Source organism: Neopelma chrysocephalum, unplaced genomic scaffold (assembly GCF_003984885.1).
Source record: "Neopelma chrysocephalum unplaced genomic scaffold, ASM398488v2 Primary Assembly neopelma1_63, whole genome shotgun sequence".
Taxonomy (NCBI): domain Eukaryota; kingdom Metazoa; phylum Chordata; class Aves; order Passeriformes; family Pipridae; genus Neopelma; species Neopelma chrysocephalum.
In genome coordinates, this window is record NW_020897720.1 from 2,211,081 (window position 1) to 2,234,780 (window position 23,700).

The 23,700-nt window shown below is 36.9% G+C and overlaps 1 protein-coding gene across 16 annotated transcripts in view; it reads right to left on the reverse strand.

The window, feature by feature from the left end:
* TENM2 (teneurin transmembrane protein 2) overlaps positions 1 to 23,700 on the reverse strand; it is a 643,539-nt gene that overhangs the window by 268,706 nt on the left and 351,133 nt on the right. For 10 of the 16 annotated variants that reach the window (XM_027682930.1, XM_027682928.1, XM_027682924.1 and 7 more), the window contains one exon: positions 22,741 to 22,824. The exons of the other annotated variants lie outside the window; for them this stretch is intronic. In XM_027682930.1, the coding sequence (XP_027538731.1) occupies positions 22,741 to 22,824 (84 nt within the window). The remainder of the gene's footprint in view (positions 1 to 22,740; positions 22,825 to 23,700) is intronic. 16 annotated transcript variants of the gene reach the window in all.

The following is a 23,700-nucleotide window of genomic DNA, read 5'->3' on the forward strand; positions in this document are numbered from 1 at the left end:
ACATTAAAGGATTCAAAACACTTTTCCATTTATTCCTTCTCTTCACTGGTGCTCAGTTGCCATTCCTAGCATATAGGCACAGGTGCATTTCAGTGCTGATATATCAGCATAGGAGCACTAGATATTTTTCTCAAAAATAAGAAACAAAAAAAACCTAGAACCAATTCCTGGAAAGGTCTAGCCCCAATAAATACGTTGGCATTTATTTCTTAATACAACTCTCAGCATATAAGCACATTGTAACAAATATTAAGATTCCAGTGAAAAATTTCAACAGCAAGATAAAAAAGTTGAAAGGATGCAGAGGTGCCACTGAAATTCTCAGCAAGAAGCCCCAAATGATCAAATTCTCCTCCTTCTTTCACGACCCCTAAGAATAAAGACTTTTCTCTATCCAGAAGTTTAAATGGTCAAAATTGCTTTCATTTCCCAACCCAACCGACAGAGTGGGAATCAAAGTATGGTTCAGAGGAACAGCAAGGTCCTCAGGCTAGCCCCAAGCACACTGAAGAACTACAGCTGTCAATTTTTTTTCCTTGAAAAGTGCACTAGTTACAGTTGTGCTTAGGTTTCATTTGAGGAAGACTATAAATCAAAGTAAAATTATGCAGTTTCAGTTAAAAAAAAAAATTAAAAGGTATTTCCATGAAACTATAATTTTATAAATAAAATGCAATTACTACATTTTCTCTTAGATGTCATTGCACACTCTTCTCTGCTCAGATGCTGTGAAAAAGTTTGGGCAGAATCATTACCTTTACATTTAATCAAGTGTTTACACAATCGAGCTTGAATCACGCGACATATGAATGAGAAGTATTAATAATTATTACTGTTTTCCTTTTAAGAAAACTTAAGAATAAGCCCAAGGATATTAATTTAATTCTATTCCATAGTAAGGCTGCAAATAATTATTGCATTATATGGAATGCATGATCCTCTTTCACTGTCCTGCACTGTTCTCTGCTCACTTTCATGCAACGAATGATGACACAATTCCTGGGTGTTCAGAGATCTGCAACACGCTGGATAAAAATTAAGTATATCCTTGTATTTGAGTCACCTTTGCTGCAGTAGGCACAGTCACTCTGCAGCCCCTGCTGTACATCAGGTGGGAGCAGGAACATGGAGTTACAAACCCAGGAAGAACTGTGGCACACATAAAGTACAGGGACATCCCAGGAAGAGGGACTCTTGATGAGGGAAACACTGGCACTGCCTGCACCATTCGAAAGGGATATTTAGTGGGATGACAGAACAGGCTTCACAAGGAGAAGTTGACACAGGAGCAGAATAAACCATCACAATCCCTGTTATTTTCCAAATACACAGGTGTAACAAGGATGGGAGTAGGAATATGGGTATATGGGGACCAAGAGCACTTACAGAGAGGGATCTGAGCTTCAGAAAACCATAATTTCAATGCTTGACAATAAAGTCACACTGGTGACTTTATAAAGAACGACAAACATTTTTACTAATATGGACCAATTATACTGTCTCAATTAAAACATAGGGATAATTCATCTTTTATATCCTTTTTCTGACAATACTATGCAGTCCACTAAGTTAAATACCTTTGAATATATGCTTTAAAAAGCTCTGCAAAAAAAAAAAAAGTGTTTCTCCTTCATCCACTAATGAACTCTTTCTGAAGATTAAAAAAATAGTTTCATTGTCTCCTACTTGTATTTTCCCTATGTGGTTATCTACAGCTCAGTACAGAAAAACCAGTCCTGCTGCAGGACATGTAAAGTCAAACAATGATTACTGCTGGACTAAGCACTGTTCAGCATTTGCATCTATTTGATGTCAGTGATGCTGCAATGCACAGTAATCAGAATTTTAGCCTAATCCTGAAAAAAAATTCATGAAATGAGAAGTGGTAGTTGTTTTGTTTTGGGGTTTTTTTCCCTTCTCTGTTTCTCTCTTCTCTGGATTCATAACAAGAAGATACACTCATTTATTGCAGTTTATTCACATAAGAAAACACTGTCTAAGTGAGGGAAAAATTAGCAACAGAACACATCTAGCTAACTTGAAAAAGACATTTTTTTCAGCTTTCAAGTCTACATAATTTTTGTCCATGCAGGGTAAAATTTAAAACCCGAACCAAAGGTATACTTAAAATGTCACATTTAATTTTTCTTAACACAAACTAGGTCTGTTATATTTTTCACTGCATTCTGACCATATTATAACAAAATGCCTATCAGTGGTAACAAAAGCTATCAAATCACCACAATAAAAATTATTTCTTTTTAAATGCAATAAGAAGAGGAAACTACTGCTATGAATCTGAATTTTCATTCACTGTTGCTCCTCTATTTAATACTACTGCTAAATTCAGATAATATTGATTTGATTGCTTTGAGTTTACAGTCTAAAAGAGGTTAAAAATCATAACTCTTGGCATTTATGGTGTGCCAATGAAGATCTCTATGGGAAGAACTGATGTATAAACTTAAATTATAACTACCCCCTATATTCTGTGTATTCATTAATATATTAGTTTCATGTCATACTGTCCTGCAGGAAATTCAGGTATGAGTTTGCAATGATACAAAAATTCCATTTCTCTACCGTGCTCTTAAGGCTACAAACTATACCAGCTGTGTCAAATTAAACATCCACAGCTGGAATAACCAACTGGACCATCATCAATACCCCTGCTGGGATAGTGAGTGTTACAGGGGCCAACATTCCCAGGTAAATTCAATAGCACAGCAAACAGGGTTTTAGGATTTTGCAGAACTGAGGGGAGAGGAGGGAAAGTGGCCTAAATGGCTAAACAAGGGAATCAATTCTTGCCCTCCCCTTACTTATGTCTGAAAGGAAACCCCAATAAAACAATGCTATACAGGTCCCACTGCAACAGTCAAGAATTAAGCAGCAGATAATTTTTTATTAAACACATATGAACTACAAGGGAGGATTTTTAACCAATTTTGCATGTAGTGTACTAGTATTTACCCATTTGTACCTGTATGACTAGTGAGCTGCACAGTTTGACTCACATTTTGCATAAAATATGGAATTTATTCCAACTCCAGAAAATCATCATACAGCGTGACTGACACAACAAATGGTCTTCTCTTAAAGAGAAAAAAAAAACAAACCTGTTAATACACCTCCACAAAATAAACAATATATGCTTCTACCCTAGCCCTCCTTCCTCCCTGCAGACAGACTCAGCGTGTGGTTCCTGAGGAATTAGTTGTAGAAGAACTCCCCTGCTGACAGCAAAATGCCAAATGCACGTCCTGCACATGTAATGTGTCTGACATTTCCACATCTCACCAGGTTCACGTTTCTGACAAGTGCTTAAAAATATATGTCTTTTAAAATGTGTGTTTATTGCTACCTTCCTATCTCCACTTTATAATGTTTTTAAATGTTATTTTACTCATGAAAACACCTCCACATTTGTCTTTTGATTTGAGCAGAAGTAATTGCTTTTCCAGGGTCAAATACCTTTCTGGAATCAATGGGTACATTTCAGTTGATGGATGGTATAAAATGTGCAAATATTATCTTCTTCAAACAAACAGAACTGTGAAAAACTGACAAGATCCAACATGATTGACACATTTAACATGGGCAGCACTGAAAATATTTTAACACCCTGCCTTCCTTAATGTTATTCTTTGCAGTAGGAGACCTTCGGAAAATCAGCAAAATTTTCAGGTGTTAAAGCAATTTCTTCCCTGTTTCTATTTTTTCCCAAGCAAGTACAAATTCCCAGTTGGGACCTTTTACAAATCAAAGAGGGGTCTGGCACAGACACAGAATTGGTGCATCAACTGCTGTAGTTGAGTCATTACAACCATTTTTCTTAGGGAGCTGCAAACAACACTGGCAAAAGTGCAGGACAAAAACTCTGCCCAACAGATTCTGTGCACACCTTCCAAGAAGTCTTTAGGCACTACACACAAAGGGCATTGTGTTAATTTTTCTCAGAACTTCTAAAGTGCTTCTGGACAATAGGACAGTGTTCAACTCCAAAATGTGAATCATGGGAAGTGATTTTATCTAACTCACCCAGAGAGACCCTTGTTCCACACCTGGCTTCATGTCAAATAAACCTAATATACATACACATATCTACACACATTTATATTTATGTTTTATATATGCTTTTGAAATCATATTTGAAATATTTTCTCATTAAATATATGCTTTTTGACAATATGTATTGTCAATGACAGCAACAGTCACTGATGCTAATTTAACTTTATGATTTTGCAGTGGGATTCATAAATTACTAAAATTTATTTTAGAAATTCAGCTGAATACTTGAGCAATCCTCAGTAACATGCTGTACAGGATAAAAGTGATGAAGCCCAAAAAACAGAAGAATTTTCCACTCTGCTACAGAATACCTGCACCACTCAGTAAAGGCATTTTTCCTTTCTGTATTGTCAGTCTTGTACTTTTTAACTTTGCCCATCCCTGATCGTGATAAAAATAGATTTCAAGGAAAATTAGAGGGTTTTGAACTTCCTTGGTATTCAGTCAGAGAGGTCATCCCTGTTTCAAAGGAAGACAGACCTTGCTGGATGCAACACAGAACACCAAGTTCTCTGTAAATTCCTGCTATCTGACCCAGCCACAACTACTCATTTTTCCTTCTAACTCACAATAGGCACTGACCGAGTCATAAGGAGGATGACAAACACTGCCATCAAAATATTTTTCGCTTGAATTGAAATCACAACATTTCAAAATATTTCTCATGAATCAACAAAAGCAATGAAGCTTATCATTCCACCTAACAAAAGGTAACCAAGCTCAGTGCCCTTAGTGCAGAAAAGCAAACAGAAGAGACGACAGAGTGACTTCAGACTAGTCTCATGTTCACGACCAAGACAGCATCACCTTGAAGATGTGCTCTTTAGGACATGAACTCCTTTTGTCCCCTCTCAGGATCAAACATTTTGTACCCTGTTCTGAACTGCCCACCTTCCAGACTAACTCTGATTCACAAGGTAGACTTGGTGTGTGATTATTCTTGGCTATAGACAGGAGGACTTGGCCTTCATTATGGATATATTCTATTCCTTCTTTCTTTCATCAGAAATACCTTCTGGATTAACCTGTCGTAGAAGTTTACCAAAAGTTTTAATTTTTAACAAAATTTTCATACTTGACTGATTACAGGCTCTCTGTCTCATCAGGGACTGTGAATGCCTCGACACTGAGACAGCATTAATAAAGTTCATTTATCTGATTAAACACTTGGTTTTGTCTGGTCAATGTGTTCATGTGCTAGGGACAAGGTGCCCATACATTCAACTAATTCTAAAGATGCCAAAATGATCAGATGTTCATCTCTTAACACATACTTAAGACATTCAAACACTATCATTTATGTGAATTGTATCCTGGACTTACAGAAGACGAAAAGTTACTTTAGAGACTTTTTCTCATAAAGTTTGACTTCATTAGACTCCTACTACGCTTGCTGCTCCCCAAACAACATCTTAATGTTTTCTGTAAATAAATAAATAAACAAATTTTATAATTTCTAACAGTCCCAATGCAATCTCAGGCTGGGTAGTAGATCCTGCACTAGCACTATAAATATTGGTGTACAGATGTAATTTCTGCCTTATTTTGCACGGTCTACTCCTGCAGCATGATATTGCAGCACCTTGTATTATAACATTACAAAGAGTACCAAAGCTACGGAAAAGTGATTTGGCACATCACAGGATGCTCAGAAACTAAAAGAATGGTTTTCTCTTCCCCCCATTCCCCTCTTCTCTTTTTAATATTAAAGGCTCTTATTTTTTATAAGACTTAAATGTAACTGATTTTTTTCAATTTTTATCTTTGTGTCCTTTAAATTATCTCAATTTGAGCAATATCTTTCCTTGGCAATACCATACTGTAAATATTATACCTTACTGCTAACTGCATATTAAACTGCTTCTTTTTGTTACGAAGTTCTTAAAGCCTAAAACATTTCTTAAACTCTTATCTAGCTAACAGATTGAATCGTGATTGTGGAACAGATTGAAATCTCCATAATGGGAGATCATATAAAAATTCCTCTGTAAGTCTGCTCCTTCTTAAATGAACTATTTAAGATGCAGGGGGATACAACTGTGGGGGAGAGGGAGAGAAAGGAGTGAACTGGAGGGTTCAACAAAAGAAAGGAACACAGCACGTAAGATGCCCAGACTTGTTGGCAAGGGAGCTCAAAACCACAGTGAAGGAAAAGCTGAGACTAATTTATTTGTTTTAACCAGAGGATGATAAAGAATACCTGTCTGCTTGATTCAGAGATCAATGTGAAAAACACGAACCTATCTGACTGAGAAATTCTGTCTTGCATCAGACACAGCAAGCCTGTCATGCTGTGCCCCTACAAATACCCAACAGCACTCACAGACCTGCTGAAGAGAAGGAGACAAAAAGATGACACAGGAAGGTCTTCTATATTTTAAATTTTATTATTCCCTTCCCCTGTTTTATTTACTAACACCCAGATAACCAAGTTGTACAGAGTTAGCATCAGTGGAAATTCAGATGCAAACCTGTGAATGGGTTTTTTTGTGCTTCATGTTAAAGTGCCACTTAAAGAACACTCTGTGTACTCATATTCCCTACACATACACTGTACAGTGAGGTGCCTTCAGTCAGGCACAGAAACAGGAGTTTCAACTAGAACAGCTGATATGTTTCTACACACAGGTCACCAACATCTCCAAGTTATTGTAACTACAAAGCAGAGCAAGTAAGAACTGCTGCAGTTCATCAATCAAAATCGAGGCATTCACCTCGAGCAATCAGGACCAGAGGTCCTATAAAGCTTTTGACAACCAATGTGGAAAAAAAAGCAAATTCACGAGAGGTGCTAAAGGAACAATACTCTCAATGCTGAGGATTTCTTCTGGATATTCCATGTGACAGAACTGACTGTGGGACCAGAAATGCCCAAAGTGCACAGAATTACAGCACCAAACCAATTGGAAAAAGCTTACAAACACTGAAAAACAAACAACCAAACTTTATTATGCCTGTAACAGACTCAATCCCTTCTTTTTCTTCTTTTTCCACATAGAGCAAGACTGATTATTGTACTCTCTGTCTTTGTCCAAACTCCACCAGTGTGATAATGTGATGTTGCTCTAATTTAACCCCATTATTCTTTTGTCTTTCCCAAACTGAAATGCCACTTTTCTTCTTCCCTTTGAGGCTCGTCTCAAACACATGCCTTTGTTCTTAATGAGACCAATCCATATGTTTGCTCCTGCATATTGTGTTCAGTTAACGGGAAGATTTTCTAATGCTATAAAAACTCTTCTATTATTTGTTCCAGTCAGCTTTGTGTTCAGTAACTGCTGAAACCGTTACCTTTGACAAAGTGTCCCACATCCAACATGTTCTACTTCTGAATAGTCATCCCCCCCTTAAACTCAAGATTATTTATGTCCCTTCAGCATATGTATATCTCCTTTTCTCAATTTCTTGTCTTCTCATCACATTTTATGTGTTTGAAAAAATAAAACCAGAATGTGCAGTGAAAACATTGATCAGGCAGCCCGCAGCAAAGCACTACACATCAACTGATGCATCAAAACTATAATTTAAGTCATTCATCAACAATTAAACTTTTAAATATTTGCTTTGCTGATTACCAATAAGTCAATAAATAGCCATTATCAGAAAGCTCATTGTTTACCTTTGCTATTTTCTTGCTACTAATCAATGAACAAGAACAAAATTATGCACACTCAGGTGTATATAAAAAAGAATACTCAGGTATTATTTTTTCAATAAAAATCAGAAATACGTATAAAATAATGTAAAAGTAACTAGATTATTGAGAGCTTTGTATGAGTGTATATGCACAGTGTAAAAATATAATAAAATTCACTGAAATTATTTGTTGCTCTTTTAATGTGTAATAGCTTAATAACTTCCTCAATTTAAATGTAGATTCCTGCAGCTCCAACAAGGTGCTCTGGCATCCAGACAACAATATGATATTGTCAAGTCTCTGATAAGCCCCCTTTCCATGTCATGCCACCCTGCAGCAGAAGCAACAGAATGGCATGGCACAGAATGGCAGCCAAGACAGAACAGGATTAATCCTGGAAAATACCCGCTGTTACCAGGCACCCCACGTTGATGCTGCATGTTTGCTGCTGCTTTTCTCACAAAGAAATGCAGAGGAGCCCTAGTGCTTTACATAATAGTCCCCATTTTCTTTTTCAATAGATCTCATGGCTCTGTAGGCAAAATATAAGACGGAACGCAGGAGCTCACACAATTGATTCCTTTGCATGTAGGATGCATAAGAGTTGTTTTGCTTTAGATTGTGGTGAACATGGGCCCAAAAATCTACATCCAATTTTATCTTGGTGAATACCTAGTATAACTTAACTGAGAAATGTCTTATGGGTACTGCTATTTAAGTCTTCTTGTAAGTTCTTTCCTCATCAGACATCTGAGTTCTCCAGAACATGCTGGCTCACTAACCAGTATTGCATTTAGCTTGAGCAAGTTTTCCATTTCTCACAGTAACCTGCAATTGTGACAGGATTTCCCAAAACAAGTTCCTTTTGCCAAGGGAATTGAATATGGATAGAGAACACCTGCTTCTTCACAAAAGGCTTAACACCATTATTAAAACGTCACCTTTTACCAAATTCCCTTGTTTCAGGCAGGCTTATGGAACTTCTGAAATCAAATTTTATTTTCCCAAGAAATAAAGAGTTCAGACTGGAAGCTGAAGAATTCCTGCTACAGCTTGAAAACATACATCATACAACAATTAATCACACAGAGCCTCCGTGCACGGGCCTGCAGTAGCCATACAGTAACCATGGCTACTCATTTCAATGGAAAGAAATCGCTGTGAGCAACAATGAGACCATAAAATACGTTATGGAGAGCCACACCAAACCCTGAAAGCTAAGAAAACCTTAATGCAAGGGTGAAGAACATGTGCAAAATGTTTTAGTTTGATTTCCCATGGACCCATTTATCACTTTATTAACACATTCCACATGTAAGCATCCATTTTGGACAGGACATCAACAGGAGTGTTTGCCAGCTGTATATCACTATCTGCTAAATAACAAGATGAGCAATCTTTGCCATAATCCTGCCACATTCTGGTATGTAAAGTAACGTCTCTGGTAAAGAACTTTATGTGAAGAGAACGAAGGAAACAGTTTGTGTCCTGTGAAACCCAGCACAGCACCAGACTCTCCATTGCAAATTTACACAAAACGTTCTGAGACTGAAGTTTTGATTCAGAGCCATCAGGCTGCCAGTTTGTAAAGCAATTGTTATTGCTGACCTTTCCTCACATCTTACACGTGTACTAAATATATGCCACACACACAGAGAGCAGCAAACTCCCTCCAGTACAACATGGGAGGGACAGGAGGATTTACATCTTGTTAATCATTTACTTACAGAGTAAGTTCTACTCTTTTCACTCCTATTTATATATGGAACCCACATCATATTCTGAGGCAATGAAGCTTTTGTTACAACAAAACAGGCTCCATAACAGCACTGCCTTTAAAGCTTGTGGATCCAGGAAAAATGCAATTGTTTATCATCCTCATATGCTTTCATGTTTAATTAATACAGAAGTTGCAGTACTGCTATTCTCATGTGCAGCACAGAACTCAGGAATCAGATAAGATTTTCTGATGGTATTTTCAAGATCAAGTCTGGGAAATACTGTAAGTCTGAGATTTATTTCAGAATGTTGGGTCTCTACACCTTCACTGTTTGTGGTGCTGAAATAACCTGAAATGGTTACAAAGGACCAAGAAATGATCTGGGTTCTGAATAGATAAGTTTCAAAAATGGTATCAAAAGGCTCAGTAATATAAGTGCCTACACTTAGGTCAAGATTATTATGATTTCAGGAAACAAATTACAGTCTTACACAAATTAATTAAGTCCTTTCTATGTCACAGGAAGATATTAATACAGACTTGTAGCACAATTAAGTTTGAAAGGGATCTCTTGAGGTCACGCAGTCCAAGAGCCAATCTCAAAGTTAGATAAGGTTAATTCCTCACTCGGGCTCATTCTTGACGGGAATTCCACATTTCGTAACTTCAGATACCTATTTTTGGTGCCTCAAATAAGAGCAGAAAGAGGAAGAGATGAGATTAGAGCCCTCACCTTTGCCACTAACTACATAAGGGGTCTAAATTTTGCTGGCACAAGAGTGTCAGATCATCCCAACACGCAGAATTAAACAATGATCAGTCTTCTACTCTTTCTGTGTACACTGGATTTCTATGTTTAGACAAATTATGCAGTGTGCTTTTACGTGAATAATGGGGATTATTTCTAGAACCTAGAAATTTGTTATTTACCAAAACCTATATGAAATATCTGACAGCAAGACACAATGTTCAAGTGACTCCAGTCAGAGCTTCAGGCATGAGAATAAATGTTTCTCTTTGTCATATCTGGCACCATCATCACTTATTTGTAAATCGGGAAGAATGTTTCAAAGCTCGTTTATTCAATGATGAAATCACATTTTCCTGGTAACCCCAAGCATGTCTTTTATCTATTTATCTCCATCAGAAGAAAGCCTTCAATAAACAATAAAGTGCCACCATTTCTCATTAACATGAAATCTGCCAGTAATCCTGACTCTCCCAAACTATCTGTGATATGGGGGGGCAACGGAGAAATGTGAACATATATGAGTATGAGCATATATATAAAAGAAATATTTGTCATTTTCATACAATAAAATAACTTTGAAAACTGTGATTTAAAAAGAAGGAACTGCCTTCTCCATTTCTCATGTTTTTAGCAATTCTTGTGCATTAACTAATATTCTGTCTTCAGTTTTCTATTGGTATCTGAATTCAAATATTGCATTTCTTCAAGAAGAGCCATTACATTTACAAGAAGTACTGACATTTCCTTGAGGTCACTTTTTTTTCTTTAGAAAGAAACGATGAAACAATAATAATTTGTCATATCACTTGACTGAAATATGTGCCACTTACACCAACACAGACCAGCAGGTGCACTGCTGTGTGAAGTACTCCCTCCTGCTATTACTTGCCAGGTAAAATTTATAATACATCAAGATGAAAATTAAAGTGGGATTGAACAACCTCACCAAGCTACAGAACTCCAGGACTGCAGATGTTTAAGTACAGACAAATTCAGAAGAAAGATGATTAAAGTTGCAGTTACACAAAACGTATTAACCTGTCAAAAGCCAGCTGATGCAACATCACAGGAATATTGTAAATAGCAACATCATAGGGAAAAAAAAAATCAAAACACTGCCTAGGATATTTCAAAGTTTCAAGTATGGTACACAGTCAACCACATAACTGAGTGAACATCTCAGTGCTACACAGGAAATCCCAGCTGGGGGCAAATCAAAAACTTGAAGAAGTGTAAACTAATGTTTCAGCTGAATTTTTGAAAAAATAATTTAGATTAAAAATACAAACTCAAATATAATTAGTACCACATTATACATATACACAAAATCTCATTTATTGAAATTTCAGTAGCATTTATTTCTGGTGTATAAGGAAGTGAAGGTCATGCTGCATGTAAAATAACACTTTAATGCAAGGACTAGGTTACAGTACACATATCTACACAAATAAGGGGAAGTTCAACATCATCCCTATATCATTTTCTGTATGGACTTGCTCTGACACACAATCCTGAATGGCTAATGCCTACTTCCACTTTAAGAACAACTGAATCTCTCAAAAAACCCCCAATCAAGCTGTTAGATGTTACCATGGTGCTGAAGGGGCCTAAGCTTCTTGTAGAGGAAAAAAACCCCACTACAACCATAATTCTTACCATCAGAAAAGGAAGGTCTTAAATTCAAAGTCTTGCTTTTCAGCAAGCAAATATTACACCCTCTGATTTTACCATATCAACAAGAATAGGATGTCTGTATTTTAATTAAATAACTTTTCACTCATAACCATCGATAAACAGTTCTCACGCCTTACAAAGATACACTTAAAATTCTTTCAAAAATGTCTTTAGCTGTCCAGGCTTAACTGGCTTATGAAATAAAATAATAATAACAAATAACTGAAATTCTGCCTAGGAAAGCCCTATCCTGATCCAGCTGCAGAAACAATGCATCTTGGATTAACTTAAGATCTGGCAGATAGTTAAGACTCATGAGAACCAAATATCTTACGCTTCCAAGGCTTCTGGAGCACCAGAAAAATAGTGCAGATAAAGCTATATTAGGCAGCACTATCCGGGAAGGGCAGATGCTGTCCTTAAAAGCATCCAGGAGGATGATTTATGTGCTTTGCTTTTGCACTGAACTAAGAGAACCGTATATATTATATACCCAGGCAAAAAAAAAAATCTTCATTAGTGTTTCAATCAATGTATAAGCTGCTTGCTTTCACCACAGTTCTGTTCACTTTTGATTAATTTTCAGCTCTAGAGCCAATACAAAGTGTATGCTGCACTTCTTTACAGCAAATTCTTCAGCTTATTGGAGGAGGAACTATGTTGGAACAGCTGCTAGAATATGTTTAGCACTTAGTTTACTCTACATCCTGTGCATACTGTGCATGTTTAGCATAGATTAATTATACACTGTGGCTCTGGGCATGGTCACTCAGGAAAGCACAACTTGTGCTGCAGACCAGATTCACAGCCCTTGGTCTTCACCTGCACGGGCATTTTGGAACACTCACCATCTGCTCACGCTACCACTCCTCAACTTTTCCATTGGACGAACCACACTGAGCGATGACAAAGCACCGGATTTTGTGAGGTGTACATAAACAATTCATAAAGAACATGCACATATCTTCTTTAAAAATGTAAACTCACTAGAAACACAGCTTAGCTTTCCTTTAATGGAACTTATTTTTCATGTCTGGTGCTTACAGCCTTTTGGGTACTACACTGATGCAGGTTTCCAACTAAAAAATTTCCACGTATGACAGGTGCTCTGCTGAGGACAGGGTGCTGTGAGCTTACCACAGATTTTATTCTCCTCTAGCCTTCAACTAAGAACCTACTGAACAGTGTAACTTACTTGAAAGCTACATTTTCATAATATTCATCAAAGAACACGTTAGAAATGTTAAGATCTCGAAAAACAATTTCTCTCAACTACCCTGCCCTCTTTAGGAAGCGCTCTCTGCTTGTGCCATTGCTTCTTCACATTCTAGGTAACTCTCCACCTGAATCTGCTAGTATATAAAATATGTATATACATGTAAATTGTGTCTATCCATCCTATTTCTACAGCATAACACACTTCACTGTATTTTTCCCCAGTTCCTGGACATGCAACTTTTCCCGTAATAGAAGAAAACACTTTGTGTTTGCATCTCTCAGTTATGAAAAGGCAACAGTTTAAAGCCAATATAATTTTACTGCCTCTTTACCCGTGCCTCCTGGTGCATCAGGCCTGGGAAGTGATTTACGTTTAAGCTGATGGATTCAAACATTCCTTCAACAAATTAAGGACTGGGAATTAACCGTGCAGTGAACCACGGGCAGGCGTTTGCTGACACTGGAAATGTGTGCCTGCCAGACACTGCCTGCAGAGGAGCAGACACCTGAGCTCCACAAGAGCTGGGAGGTGACACAGGGGAGCCTAAAAATGCAAGGTGAAACATTAAAAAAAAAATAACCCTGACTTTGGACAGCTGGAGTTTACCAAGGTGTGAATTATGAAATCGAATTGTTTATTTATTTTTAGCCCATATCCCTCAAAAATGAACTGTAACTTAATTCCATTATGTCACAGGCAGTAATAGTTGCCACGTGCAAGGTACAGAAGTAAAAAAGACATAGAGTTACTTTGGAGTAAAGAGAAAAAGCTGACAGATAATGTTCAGAAGTCAAGGTCATTCTGGGAATTCAGAAAGTTACAGTCTGTACATTTTCTATCAGACATAACACAAAACCAGAACTTATTGCATATGTACCTATAAAACAAATTGAAGCTCTATTACATGTTCCCCTCCAACTAAAGTAAGTCATCTGTCACTATTAAGTGATACCATTTCAAGAGCAGTGCTTGCATATTTCTGCTCTAAGCAGGTGAGGCAAGGAGGGCTTCTTTAGCCACAGGCTCGCTCAGTACATCTGAACACCAGGTTCAGGTTAGAAAAAAGCATGAACATTGAAATAGATATTTCCATAATGAGAACAATGAAGGTGAAGGAAAAGGACTTTTTAAATGCTAATTTGATTGTTGTGTAAAACAATGGTCATGAGCATGACCTGGTCAGGGAATCAAATTTAGAACAGCAGTTAAGTTAATTAAAAGCAGAATAAGGAATTCAGCTAAGTACACATATTCAGCATACAGATTTCAAAAGTACATTTTTCTATATTAATTTCACATGGAAAACAGGTAGAAGCATTCTATAACAGCAGTACCTGTTTTTATATAACATTTCTTAATTTATGAGGCAGCTCAAGTGCTTAGATTTTACTGATTTCAAATTTTGTCTGTGTGAATCTCCACATGTATTTAGTGTATCCATTTACTCACACTTAAGAGATATTTCTAACTTCTCCCCTTACTTCATATTTCACTTTGAGACAATTGGATTTCTATTACCACCACACTTTTAGGACATATCTGAAAAAGCACAGTAAAGGAAAGCAAATACCATTTACATTTGTGATCATTAACAGCTGCAGCACTTTTCACATTACTACGACTTCATTACCTCAGTAACAGAATTAACCACTGTGACAACTACCAATGCCTGACACAACATTACTTCCTAACTCTGCAGACTCTCCCACCTCTGAGTCACCTTAAAAGGAATGTCAATAATGTATATCACACAAGTGACTTAGAAAATGAAGAAATCAATAAAACCCACATCAATCCTATCTATCTTCCTTAGATTAACCTAAATCTATCCAAAACATACTTTCCTGATTTCAATTCTGCCTCAGATTGTTGATACAAATCCTGCATTTAACCTACCAAAAAAAAAAACTGGTATCTGCCTTTCAGACACGGGGCTCACATGTTTTTTACAAAATTTAATTTTCAATCAGACATAATGTTCAGGAACCAACCTAAAATGAAGTTACTTCTGAGTCAGATCTAAGAAGTGAAGGATTCAATCCTTCCTGCTAAGAGCAGAAGACAACAAGTTTGACTGTAAGTGCAGTGCTGTTTCTTTTGACAAGGCTTTTTACAAAGAGAATGAGGACTGACAGTGACTAAGAGATGCCTTTTATTACTCTGAATATGTCAGTTCTAGTGACTAAACCAGGCACTTGCTACATCAGAGCATGTGGCTGTTCAGCCTGTGCCAGGTAATAACCTGTCAGGGAGGGTGCATGTGCTGCTTTTACTACTGGAAAAAAGTACCAATATGCATTCCCCAAAATGATGATTTCATCACAGGATACACAAAGTCAGATCTCAGAATCCAAACTCGGGGCAACACCTATAACTAATTCTGAGAATCACCAGGTATTCTTTGAGTGGAAAGAGGAGGCAGTGCAGCAGTACAGTTTTGCCTTAAAAATTAATACACTACAGTGTTCAAATAAGGCTGAAGATTTTGCAAGCTGCTTAGGTAACCAGAGGAACATTTCTGGTTTATAATGAGAAACAGGCCACCTGATTCTTTTTCCTTATTGCAGTTCATTTACTTTTCCAAAATGCACTCAATTTCTCACTTCCACATGCTATTTAATCAAACAAAAATCACGCTTTATCTTAGAAAAGGATTATGTCAGTAAGTTTCAGTAAGTCCTTTCGGGAGCCTCCTGGCATTAACACCACATTCAATATTTTCATTAATCAGGACCAGGTAGTTCAAGCCATGTGGGATTTGAGGCACAGTATTTTCCTATCTCAGACTTTGACTTGAGAAAGTGAAGCTTTCATTCCAAATAAAAAAGGAACAAATGGGCAGATTCTGAGCATAATACACTACAGAAAAACCTGCCTCTGAAGCACATTCATGCTACTGAACCATCACTCAAAATCTAAACAATTATATCAGGATCAAATACTAACTCCTAAAAATCCTGCTTAAGGAAAGACATTCTGAAGCAGCATGAAAACATTTTATCAGATAAGTCTGTAAGTCTTAATGGCAGGAGAAAAACTTTGAAGTTGGTTGAAAATACTGAACTCATTTATCCCAGTAAGGAAATGGATATCAAGAAGTGTCCTACATGACTCTGCTTTTCACCTCTGTTTTTTATCCCAAGCAGACTTAATTCTTCAGATTCAAGAAGACCATCCACTACATTTCTATCAAAATACTTGCCCTTCCATTGACAAGCTCTGAATGCAGTTGTGCAAACTAAGTGGAAGCCTTTACAAGTAACATAGTTTACAACAATTTACTGTCTTCATTTCCTCATTCCTTCTCCAAAATAAAAAATAGTGCCACATATCACATAATCTGTTAGAGGCTATGGAGGTTTTGCCACAGATGCAGATGGAGTTTGCAATAAAGTACCTTTATTTCCAGTTCACAATCCAAACCAAAGCAAGTTTTTTATATGAGCAAGATACGGACATTCATAAAAAATTCCCTGCTCTGACTCCCCTCACTTTTTCCGATATCAGTGGATATAAGTAACCCTAAATTACAGCATTATGGCACTAGTATAAAAAAATATGTATATAATTTATTTTTTAAATCAGTTCTTCTTGTCTCCCTCCTTATTCAAGTTTCACAGCATACATATGGGTATGAATAAGCAAGGGATTCTTCACCCGAACTTCAGGCACAGCAGCTTGAACAACGTTGCAGATTAACATAAATGATAATACACGTACATAAGGCTGTCTTTCAAAGAGATTTGATAATTCATAAATGAAATGTTTACACAGATCAGGTCAAGCCAAAAGGTTTGTAATATAAGTATTTAACTTATGTAAATCTGTTTATCACTGCTAAGGAACATGGGATGACTTCAAATGCTCACTATCTAATGTAGGCATTTAGAGCAACTTGCATGAATTCTCATTCCAATTTTTAATTACTATGCAGTCTGTGAAGACAGAACTCCAGAGTCAGATTGCTCCTTTTTTTCCTTTTATCAGAACAATTAACATTAATCACATATTACTTCCCAGGCACTGCTTTTCTACACATTCATTACTAAAATAATAAATTAAATGAAGTTTAAGTAAAAGTATTAAAATAACTACAGGTAGAAATGCCTACTCTTAAAACATATTTCTATCAATATTTCCTCAGCCAGTGTTCATCAGAAGCTAATGCAATTTCTACTCACTATATTTCACATAATGTTTATATTATGTTGGGGTTTTTTCCAGATGTAATTTTCTTCTTAGAGTGTATACAGTTTTATTTGCATAACTTATCAAATGTTTTGTGAAACCAAAAAATGAGGACAGAGATTTCATACCATTAAACAGACCTCGATGACAGGAAGGGATAACAATGAATTTGTTTTTACTTAAGATTAAAGTTTTTGACAAAGATTCAGAATTCATGTCTCTCTGCATTCCATCCTGGTTTTCCACCTACTAGAGAATAAAGTAGCCAAAAGGTGGGTTTTTTCCCTAAGGTTTCCAATCCATGGCTTTAATTTACATCTCACAATTTCAAAATTAAACATACACCCATCCACATGGAGATCCAGACATTTAGTTTTCTGGATTTATTAAAATCTACTTATACTGATAACAGCATAGGGACGTATGATTTGGCATGGAAAACACAGGTTTAACAGCCTAATTGCTTGCATTTTTTGTGGATTATTTTGCTAATGCCTCTGCAGTAAAGTGCTTCATAGGAATTCCCACCACAAAGACTCTTCACTGCTGACTGAGAAGGAACAGGTAGGAAACACTGGGGTGATGTGGGAGGAGACTGCTCTTCAGGGACACAGGTGAGGGAAGATTTTTGCTTTGGTAAAATAAAGACTAAATGAGAAGTTTTCCATGATAACCAGGTATTTTGAAAGAATATACATTTAACATTTGTGATCCAATAATAAACCGGGTCAAAACAAAAAACAAAAGGCATCAACATATATATATATATATATATATATTTTAAGTTCCTTATAGCACTTGAATATATTCTTCAATTTCCTGCAAAAGGTATGTTATTGTTTTCCCTAATCTTCTGTCCACATTTAATCACTGAACACGTACCTCCACCACACAGCAGATGTGTCATTAACTATTTCTGAAAAAAAGTGAAATAAAATCACCCAGCATGAGAAGACTATGGAATAAGTCAACACTAGCAGATGGTGTTTATTTTATCGCTGCTTGTGTTAAAAATTGCCACCTATTTCATCAGTATCTTTAAGGTAGAAGCTTCATGCAAAAAGTGAAAAAACTACTTTTTTTGTAAGCTGTCACAAAATTCCTTAAAATAACAATTGTTGTTCTCATGGCTTCCAGTTTTTAGGACACGGTGCATTACACAGGAGATAGGTTTGTATAAATCTGAGATGATCGAGTACTTTTCCAGCAGCTCAGTCTTTCATCACACGACCTGTCTCGTTTTGTAAGCAAATTCCAAATGCTTTATTTCAAATACTGGTGGTGTTAAGGCAAATTCTGTGACATGGCTCCTAGTAGAGGCACCTGGTAGAACTGTCAGCTTATTTTTCAATAGGAACCAATATGCAAGAGAGTTTTACTTCTCCCTCAGAATTTCCTACGTTCTCATTATTTCATTTGATCACATACTTTTGGCTTTGTGGTTTATGTTCTCTGGTTGACTGTCTCTTAACAAGACAGCATGAACAAAGAGCAATTGCAAACCCTGGACTTGGCTACTTAAAGAAATCACTGCTAAAATCCCATGATAACCCCAGGTTTTGCTCATCTAGTTTTGAAAGAATTTCCATTAGAATGTGAACCTAAAAAACATCCCAGAAATGCAAACTCATCTAATCCTCAGTAAGGTAAATCCCCAATGAAAGCAGTAAAGTGAACTGAATTCCTCACTGCTGTGATTTAAAGAGAATTATTATGAATGTTTTCCACAGTATCAATACACACTAGTTAAAAGCAATTTTCAACAAAGTAAAAGAACTTGTTTATATGTGAAGGCCACTGCACATCAGTCTACTGTGCTCATTGATGATTTCAGATATACCATAGAGAGATCCTCCTCCTAAATCAGCTCCCCACACAGCCAGTTGTGTTTTGTCTCTGCATGTCATAGGCACAGGATAAAATCCAATTAATTTTCTTCCCCCCGAAAGGGCTTAATTCCTCTCTTCATCAAATTCCAGTTCGATAGATAACATCCCAAAATTACTTTAAGACCTCCTCGCACAGATCTGCAAGATACTTGCGTGCTTGCTGCAACAACACAGCAAATACACAGCTTGACAACCAGAGTCACTCAAATATTTCTGGTATTGACAGCTTTATACATGAATTCAGAGACTTTGGACTCCACTACAATGTCTGGACTTGTATCATCCCAATTTACTCAAGATCATCCTGCTGAGACAAACAGCAAAGACGCTTAAAGCAAACTGGAAAGTGACCCAAGGGATAGGAAATGGTAGAACAAGGCTGCCTGGACAACCACTGTTAGTGCACTGCAATATAATTTAATTACCTGACTGACTCCTTTCACCCTCCCTGTCAAGTCTTCTATTGCATTTAACATCCAGGTTGACTTGCACCCACTGCGCCAGGAACTGACCCTTTTCCCTTGTCATTTAATAAGAAGAACAGGTCTCTCAGTGTCCTATTCAAATCATATTCCAAGCAGTACACCATTACATTGCTTTTTCTTTTATGTATTACTCAACATTATACCACCTGAATGCTTTAAAAGCATTAATGATTTCAATAAATCTCTGAACTTTTGTTACATTATTTTACAGCTCAAAAAAGAAACCAAGGGTGGTCTTGTTCTTTTGTTTGTTTGATTTTGTTTTTCATTCTGAATGCTTAGTAGGAGACAGATCCAAGGTATTTTGGAGGGTTTTTTGTTTTGTTTGTTGTATTTTTTTAATCTACTAGGAATTCTTCTCCCAGAAAAGTATTATTCAGAGAAGGTGAGATTCAGGGCTACTCCAAATAGTAAGTAGGGGAGATATTTTTTCTGTAGGACACTTGTATTCTTTTTTCCTTTCAGCATCTGAACACGGATCTGACAATCCCTCTGCCTGTATTTCTGAAGCACTGACCATTCTAATATCCACGTTCAGCACTTAACCTCCTTTTTTCCACAACCTCTTGGTCTGCACCAGTGGCATCTTCCTCCTTAACAAGGCAAGAGCTGAGCAGATCAAGAAACCAAACATTTCATTAGAATGCAGCAAAGCAACCCATCCACTAGAGGAGCACACAGGATAACTGGGTGCCTTTTAAATGCAAAATCTGAGGGTTCTACTCCTGGTGATACAGAGAGTCCTCTTCTGTTGACACCACACGCACAGGGAAAGATTAGCAACACTATTTGGATGCATTCTCAGCCAGATGAGGCTTTAAACCAAGGTTAGGGCCATCTGTCTGGGTTTGGCAGCAACCAGATTGATGTAAAAAATGCTATGGCACTGTTTAAAAGGAGCAGAGAGAAAGCTTGCTTTTGGTCAATTCCCCTGAATTATTAACATAATAGATTTGGCTGATATCAATGCCAATCAGCACATTAAGAATCTGGATCTATAATCTCACTGCACCTTTCTAACCACACTTAGAGCATGCAGATTACTAGCAGTAAGTTTTTCTGTTGCTTGTCTCAAATTATTTTCTTTAATGCATGTTTACTTCTAAGCCAGAGGCAAGAATTAATACTACTAGGTATTTTTCAGTTGAGGTATAGTTATTAATGCATTTCCCCATTCTTCTTAATTTCTAGAGCTCTGAACAAGCACAGTACCAAAAGCTAAAAGCAATATATCAATCAAATTTGTTTGAATTGGGAAGGGTATCAGGTTGTCAGGGAAAATAACTAAACCAAAGAGAAACAATATTTGATGGAAAGCTTCAAAGCTCCAAGTCAGAGAAGATATTGTTCACTTGCATGCAATTTGTTAGGCAAAACCTTCCTGTGCTCCTGGAAAATGCTCTCAAGTATTTTTCTTTGAGATTTAGTACAGCCTAGAGAATGTAACCCACTCATTTCACCTGTGCCAAAATCCCTGCTGCAACACCAATAACCACGATGCCTCAGAAATGCAGAGATATGTACAAAATCATTTCCACTCCTTATTAATTTCATCTTTATTACCAACCACCTACATACCACCTTGGGCAGTTTTTAGCATTATACATCAGCATTATGGAAATTTAATTGCTCTGCCAAATGCTCTGGCTCCCACTCCTCTAAGAAGCATGGAAAGACAACACACAGTCCTTATCTCCAGACTGAAAACACACTGAGCACTTGTGGGCTGCATTAACTATAGCACGGTCACAGATGCTCAGAACTTTCCAGAATTTCACTTAAGAAACTGTCCCAGTGTTTGTTCAGACACTGAGATTCAAAGAATAATGCCATTCAACTGGTTTTTGCCAACAGTCAAGCAACTATTTTATTAGAAAATAAAGCTGGGGGCGATGAGAAAACCTCAGTTTAGGTCTCGTAAATATCAAGCAAGCACAATATTATTCCTGGTTAGGGCCCTGGTTTTGCAAAGCATTTACTTACGTGCTTAAATGAAAAACCCAAATGGAAAGGTATCTTTCAATTATGTGCTAGGTCACAGGTGCAATGGAAGAAAAGAATGAAATAACAAAATACATCTTTCATCTCGTTAGGCAGTCAAATGCAAGGTAAAAATTGCAGTGTTGAGGACAAAAGACTTTTTAAAAATGGCCCTTGCTAAATTAGTAAGGGCACATGCTGATACTATAGTTAGTGTAAGTGCACATATCCAATGAATGAAAACCATTTTTTGAATTCAAGAAATGTCAAGATTAAGATGTCACTGAATCATCTTTGTACAAAAATCCCTTAAGATGTCTTTAGATCTATATTACTACAGCTCAGCAATTTTTCCTTCTGCGGGCTTTTTTCCAAAGGAGTTTTGCTCTCAGGGAAACAAAAGGTATGCATGTGTGTGGGGAGAGTAGCGGCACTTAAAAAACCCCTGTGTCTATCAATGAGGTGATTCCCTACAAAGCCAAAACCACGAACACAACTTCCTGATTGTTTTGCACAGCCCCTAAGATACAAAACTTCAGTGACACAAGTGTGATGGTCTGAATCTGAAACTCTTAGATAAAATTCAAAGCAAGACTGGAGATGAACAGAGTTATCACTACATTTTTCATTCTAAAGTCAGACTTAAGAATGTCTGAAGAAATATGTATTACATGCAAGCTTTTACCAATGGAATACAACATACCTAATTGCCTTGCTGAAAATGCTGCTGGATACAGGTACCATATTGTTTTTAAATTATGCCTGTGTGTACCCATATCCAGCATCTCTTACACGTCTTAGCTCTGCTTCTCTCCATGCAATGACATGAAGCAACATCAGCTCAGGGAAAACAGCTTCTTCAGTGAAGACTCCCAGCAAAAAACCCACCCCTAATTAGTTCAATCAAACCAGGAAGGTAACATTCAACAATGAAATAGAAATAAGGAGTAAGGAGAGATCAGGTTTATGAAATACCCAGAGGGAAACAACAAACAAAGAAAGAAATCCCACAACACATAATAAGCAGAACATAAACAGAACGAGATTAATCACTGCACGACACACAAGTTCTAAACTAGGTTCTAAGTTTACAAGGAATAGAGTTTAAGCAAAATAAAAACCTTACGTATTAGAGAGTTCTTTGTCTCAGCCAGCTGCTGCCAGCTTGTCTGTCTGTCTTTCAATTTCTCAGAAAGGTGTGTGTGAAAATCTAAATGAAATAAAACAAATAACATTTTAGAGATGGCTCTCCTCCTTTTCTTCCATTCCATTCACCTTTGGTGCAATACAGCCAATAAAATGTTTCACTTCCTCCCACCCAATGCATTCCTCAATAACACAGAAATACATTTCTCATTGTTATCTAGAGATTGAGAATTCTTTTATCTTGGTATCAATGACATATATAAAGGCATATTGAGTAGCAGTAGTTTGGTGCAATTTTGCTTTGCAGGAGGTCCATATACCCACTGTGGGCATCATTAACCACAAAAAGGATTGAGTGCCCAAAAATCTGTGTAATACGTGTTAGAATTTAACCTGAAGGCCAGGAGATTCTCTATACATGCTACATCATCCTAACTTATTTTCAGTGTACTATCCATTACTCCTATAGCCAACTACGTAACATTATATGATTGTAAAAGATATTTTTTGTTATCTAAAACCAAACTTTTAAGATACATTTGGAAAATGGACACTTTCAGATGTAATATATCACTTCTTACATGTTTATTGCAGCAGCATGATGACTTTCACATTGACTAACAACATAATCAGGCTCATTCTGCTGCATCTCAGCTAGACAGGAACCAGTGAAACTCCACTGTTGCAAGGAGAATTCTTTTTATGTCTCATAAAAACTCTCCAGTTTTAAGAAGAGAGACTTTAACACATACAAAACCCCCCCCAAAACACAAACCCATGCTTTTGTTTTGAATCATCTCTCTTTGACTAAAACCAACTAACTCAAACAATCCTGGATTTTGAAAACATGAAGTAATCAGGGAGTCCTCTCACATTTGAAAAGCACAAAATCAATTGAAAATTATTATTGAATTTCATAATACCATCCGGAGAGTTTTCA